Consider the following 5,948-nt stretch of genomic DNA (forward strand, 5'->3'; position numbering starts at 1 on the left):
AAATAATTGGATTTCCAGCCGGTGGACCCGAGTTTGAATTCTAGTCCTGTTTCCCTTCTGGGAAGCCACAGACAATCATTTTTGAATTATGGAGTCAGATATTTAGGGTCCTGAGAGGCCTGCTGGTCTAGCCCGCTCCTTTTACAGATAAGGAAACTGAGGCAGAGGTCAGCGAAGTGACTCGGTGTGGCTGACTCCACGTACCCACTGGCCCACACTGCTCCAGCCAACCAGCGGAGTCACTTCATTAGCTCCCATCTACCTTTTCATTTTCATGAAAGCGTGTACATTGCCTCACTGGCTGGTTCTGGCTCCTACCCACCGGGACGGAAACATCCTCCTGGGTCTAGCCTGGCGCCTCTTTCCACCCTTCGGGGAGACAGAATGGGATCAGCCCCGAGGCCGCCGGGGTGCCGGGGTCTCCTGGCCGCTCTGCTGTCCTGGGTGGCCTCAGGATGTCTCTGGCCAGTGGCCTTTTGTGAAATCGACGTGAGGCCAGTGACCCAGAGCTGGCGGGGCTGGCAGGGGCACCCGGGCTTCGAATGCAAAGGACGGAGCTGCCCTCTTGGTGCTTCCATTTAAACGATAATAATTTTTAATATAAAGATCGTTTTGGCCCAGAAGGTAACACAAAAACCACAGTCTTCCTCGACGTGTCGGCTCCCTGGCCAGAGAGCGGGGGGGAGGGGCCGAAAAGAAGCCTGGAAACTAACCGAGGTACCATAGAGAGGATGGTCCTCCGCCGCCTACACATGCCGCGCAAGCGCGCGCGTTCACAGGAAGTGCTCTGACGGAAGCCGGAAGTCGGCGCACAGCCGACCACACACGGGGCGGAACGTGCAGGGACTAGACGAGCGTGACGTGCTGGGCCGAGACGGAAGGACAGACTGACGGGATTATGAAGCCGGCTGTGGACGAGATGTTCCCCGAGGGCGCCGGGCCCTACGTGGACCTGGACGAGGTGATGGCAGGAGCGGGAGCCTGCCCGAGGCCTAGCCTGGGACTGCGGGGGCGTGGGTCACGTGAGCAGGGAGGGGGCGGGGCCATGGCGAGAGGCGGGGCGGAGGGCTTCCCCTCCCTCAAACCCTGGGCTTTCGGGGGGGGGGGGGGAGGCGGCTGATTGCCAAAGGTGGGGGCACCTTGGACTCCCTGACATCACCCTCCCCTCCCCCGGTGACTCTCGAGCCTCACTTTGCTCATCAGTAAAATGGGGGCAGCGAGCGAGAAAGCGTTTTGTGACCCCGGAAAGGCACGACGGCCCATTGAAGCTTAAGAGCGGGGACGTTGCCCGACGTCTGGGGCGGAGCAGGAGCCAGAGGCCTCTGCCTTTCACGTCGGAGGGGGTGGGCTTGTAAATGCGCATTTACGAGCCAGCCTGACGTCCGGTGATTGCGCCCGTGCGTTAGTGCAGTGGGCACGAGGCAATCGGTGCCTGGCATTATCGAAGGGCTTTTCGTGCCCCCTTCCTGTGGCGCTGTGAATGGGGGGGATTGTGAGCCATCAGTCATCGCGGGGCGGGGATTCACGAGCGATAATAACCTCACCGCGCGCGCGTGTTACTGTGTGTTCTCTCGTTGAAACCGCTGATACAATGTTTCCCTCCTCTGTAGGCGGGAGGCAGCACCGGCCTTCTGATGGACTTGGCAGCCAACGAAAAGGCCGTGCATGCAGACTTCTTTAACGGTGAGGACGCTGGGGTGTGGGATCCCAGCTTTCGAATGTCTCAATAAGCGTGTGTCGCGTTTTGGTGATTGAACAGTCATGCACGGTTCGGACGCCTGTTTACAGAGTAGAACAAAATAAATAAAATCACGTCATTGGATATTAAAAACTCTCTTTACCAGATTCAGAGATACATCCTTTTTGAGGGGCCTGTAGTCTAGCTACGACTCTGGGTAACCAGGTGCTGACCCTGCCCCCCCCTTCTCTCTTGTCCATCGAAACACTTGGGGGAGCGAACAAGAGAAGCCAAAGGAGCTAAGAATAAAAACAGAAACTCCCCAGCAGCACCCGGAGAGTGAGGAGTTTGCAGTTCTTGGCACACACACAAGGGTGAAATTGCAGATCTTTCGAATAGTCAGAATGAGATTTCCTCCATGAATCCTCACCTCCTTTATATTCCTATGTGTACAATGTCCCACAGAGAGAAAGAGACCAAGATACAATATTTGTTTGCAATGCCACATAGTCATTGTAGTATCTCAGCAAAAATCCTCCGGCCCAAATTATACCTCTGTGTAACTCCATGGTTGGTGTTAATCCGGTTGCTAACACCAGCACGATGAAGGTGTTTCACTGTCCTACTGGAGGAATGAGTTCTATTGCAAGCCATAGGCCAAGGCTTTGAAAGAGCCTGGTATAATCAGCTGTCTGGTAAAGTAGAATTTGACCTGTACTTTTCGTGCTTTCTTAAAGAAGAATTGCAGAGCCCACTGAATGGTTGAGTCAGTGATTAAATTAAAAACGATACTTAAAATCTTAACTCTGTAGAAACTAAAATTGAGCCAGAGCAGAGTAGGTGTTTGCATGTAGCAATCGATTGACTTCTTAAGGCTCCACTAAAAATAAAATAGAGGAGAGTTTTGAAATGTGGACTTGCTAAGAAAGTAAATCACAGGGCAACCTGGCACCAGAGCTTGTTAGGAGAAGAGCATAGGTACAGTTTTTCTATGGGATTTTATGTGGCCTGGGAACTGATATTTAACTGTTCTTTCAATTTAATAAGTATGGTAAATGCATAGAAATATCCCACTGATCATAATTATGCCATGCCCATTATTTTCATTTATACAGATGGCATTTATACCAGAAATATATATTACAGGCTTTATTACTTCAACTTGAAAGTTAATGTTCATCAAACAAGTAGAAATGTCCTTTTACCTATGAATGAATTATATTAACGGTTCATTTTTTGCCTAGATTTCGAAGATCTTTTTGATGATGATGATATCCAGTGAAATGATTTCCAGCTATGGAAACCCAAGATGTTAATTCTTTGTTTTGTAGCAATAGTATGAATACTCTTATTTAATCAAAAGATGGTATATGATCTCTAAAGAGCTTCTGGAAGTCACTCAGAGTTGGGACATGGTCACCAAGACAGGAAATTAATTATGAAAAAATGTTAACCATTAAAAAGCTACTGGTAGATATCTTTTAATATCAGCTGTTTTCCTTGTTTGAATAAATATGAAAAAGTTTTTATATGCATGTAGTTCTATTTTTCCGCCTTTGAATGATGTCACTTTGATGCATAATTTTGAAAAATGAATTGCGTATGTTTTGGAATGCTAATTCAAATTTGTCAGCCTATCAAATGAATAATAAGATTTTTCTTATTTTGCCTCAACAAGTAATTACTGATCATTTTAATACATCTCCACAGACACGAATTATTTATTGAGTGACTTCTCTGTTTAGGGAACACTGCTACAGGCATACTATAATATGGGTAAACACTGGTTTGATTCCTTTTTATTTTAAAGCACTGATTTGGTTATAACTTAGGTCCAGTCTTGTCTCCTTTGTAGCCGGAGATGTAAGGTACATCTCTTAGCATCAGTATTAAAATCAGGTGCTGACATACTTTATACGACTGTATTTAACCCATGTGGCAGTTGAGTCCCAGCTGCTGACAGAATAGACCCACATATAGTCTTGGGCATTCTCCACCTAAAGTTTTTCCTGGGAACATCAGAATGACACTTACTCTGCACTCCATAAAAGGGCCCTCACCTCCTCTGCAACCACTCAGGATAAAAGGATATTGACTCTAGGGTAGTTTTTATTTAACTCAACAGAAAACACAGAACAGGCTCATATCTGAACTCAACAATTAATAAAACTTCCCCTTTCTGTAAGGGACAAACAGTTTTTCCCTTTTTGAATCCCGTTTTCCCTTGGGTGCTGTATAATCCATGTGGCTCAATACCAGCAAAGGGATTGCTTCACATTATTCCTTGTGCATGGCACTCCCACCCCAGCCCGCTACCTCAGCTGCACTGATCCTTCTTCTTCTTTGGGGCTTGGACTTTGGACTTCCCCCGATCTGTGAGGTGGGGTGGTTCTCTTAGCATCACGTTCTGTAGAAAGAGTTCTCTAGCTGCAGCTTCGAGCCATGGGCTCCTGGTGCTGCTAGGGAGACGCAGCAGAATGTGACCTGGGAGTCTGAAGACGTTGGTTCTCAGATACTCATGGGCCGTGTGGCCAGTGGCAAGTCACCACCTCAGAGCCTTAGTTTCTTCATCTGTAAAATGGGAGGAATAATTTTTATACAACTTAACATCATAGGTTGTTATTGAAGAATACTGAGACCTTAAGATATTCTATCAATGTTATGACAGTATAATGCCAAGCTTTAATAAATTCTTTTTCCATCAGAAATTTTTAGTTTAAAACAATTTTGTACATATGATGAAGGAAACAGATTTTAAGCAAAAAATTTCATATCAGTCTATCTCAGAAATGGATGAGGTCACCCTCATATTTCACATCATAAGGTGAAAGTTGAATGTGTCTTAAAGGAGGGAATGTTCATTTGGGGTCTTTTTCCCCTCCCCCCACCAGATGTTTTGGTCACTATTTCATGCAGAATCTGAGCACGGGTCACCGCCAGGTCAACTGAAAAACATAAGGCTTTATACTCTTTCCTCTTAAGCCCCAAGGGTAATAGCTGTTCTCAGTAGTGTGAATTTGGTGATTTTATGAACAGTTTGTACAAAAAGGCTAAGAGTAGGCACTCTACCCTCAAACTAGAAAGAATTGCTAATGATTCAAGAAAATGCCTGTAATTGCAGTTGCCTGCTCTTGCTAGGAGACAGTCCTCCCAGTGAGAGGGGGAGCCTGGGCAGCTCTCTCCATCCGCACTTACTGCCCCCTCGTATAGCCATCATCATAGTTCAGCCTCATCACTTCTCACTTGCAACAGCAGCTTCTTTCTTGGCTCAAGGCTGTCTCTTCCTACCTCTCATCCTCTACACAGCTGCCACAGCGATGCATTCTGACAGTCATACTGGTCTGGCCATGCTGCTCCTTTGCCGGGTCACCTCCAGCACCTTCCTGTTGCCTTTAGGGTCTAGAATGGAACAAAAGCTCCTCTCCGACATTAAAGCCCTGTACAACCTGACTCCAGCTTGGCTTTCCAGCCTCGTTAGACATCACACCCTTCACGTACACTGTAGTATAGCCAGACTGCTCTTCCTGTTAATTATACATAGCACAATGTCTCACGTCAATCCAGTACTGTCTGCTATTGGCCAGGCTCTGCTAGACCATGGAGAGAGAGAGAGGAAGGGAATAAACTTTTATATAGCACCTACTATGTGACAGACGCTTTACAAATATTACCTCTTTTGATCCTCATAACCCTGCAAGCTATCTGCTTGTTACTATCCCTGTTTTACAGATGAAGAAACTGAGGCAAACATGTTAAATGACTTCCCCAGGATCACACAGCTAGTAAGCATCTGAGGTTGGATTTGAACTCGTCTTCCTGATTCTAGGCCCAGCACTATCCACTTTTTTAGGGATAAAAACAGAAAGAATGGAACCATCCCTATTAACAGTGAGCTTACATTCTTCTGGAAGAGACAAGTACATATAAAAATATATGCAGCATAAGCATAAAGTTAATGACAAATATGTACTAAGATATAAAGTGAGGGAAGGCACTAGTAGTTGGGGGAGTCATGAAAAGCTTTATGCAGAAGATGCTGCTTGATGATGCTTTTTTTTTTAAAAAAGGTGAAAAGGAAGGAGAGATAAGGAAGGCCTACATTTCAAACTTGGGGGATGACCAGTGTGAAGGCACTGAGTCAAGAGATTAGGTGTTTATGAGGAACATAGAGAAGACCATCTGGGCCAGATGACAGAGTGTGGGAGTTGGAGTAGTATCTACTGAGTCTGAAAAGATGGATTGGCGCCGTGTTGTATAGGGCTTTCAAAGC

The 5,948-nt window shown here is 46.2% G+C and overlaps 1 protein-coding gene across 1 annotated transcript; it reads left to right on the forward strand.

The window, feature by feature from the left end:
• Nucleotides 1–799: 799 nt before the first annotated feature.
• COPS9 (COP9 signalosome subunit 9) lies at nucleotides 800–3,209 on the forward strand. Its single transcript, XM_027862193.1, has 3 exons — nucleotides 800–961; nucleotides 1,611–1,683; nucleotides 2,923–3,209. Exons 1-3 carry the CDS (start codon nucleotides 899–901, stop codon nucleotides 2,958–2,960), a joined length of 174 nt encoding a protein of 57 aa, XP_027717994.1. The 5' UTR covers nucleotides 800–898; the 3' UTR covers nucleotides 2,961–3,209.
• The last annotated feature ends 2,739 nt before the right edge of the window (nucleotides 3,210–5,948 follow it).

The sequence above is a fragment of the Vombatus ursinus genome, unplaced genomic scaffold, assembly GCF_900497805.2.
Source record: "Vombatus ursinus unplaced genomic scaffold, bare-nosed wombat genome assembly UNPS02014768.1, whole genome shotgun sequence".
NCBI lineage: Eukaryota > Metazoa > Chordata > Mammalia > Diprotodontia > Vombatidae > Vombatus > Vombatus ursinus.

Coding starts and splice junctions, on each gene's coding strand:
- COPS9 (XM_027862193.1), top strand. CDS start 899: ATGAAGCCGGCTGTGGACGAGATGTTCCCCGAGGGCGCCGGGCCCTAC. Junction 962..1,610: donor CCTACGTGGACCTGGACGAG/GTGATGGCAGGA, acceptor CCTCCTCTGTAG/GCGGGAGGCAGCACCGGCCT. Junction 1,684..2,922: donor GCATGCAGACTTCTTTAACG/GTGAGGACGCTG, acceptor TTTTTTGCCTAG/ATTTCGAAGATCTTTTTGAT.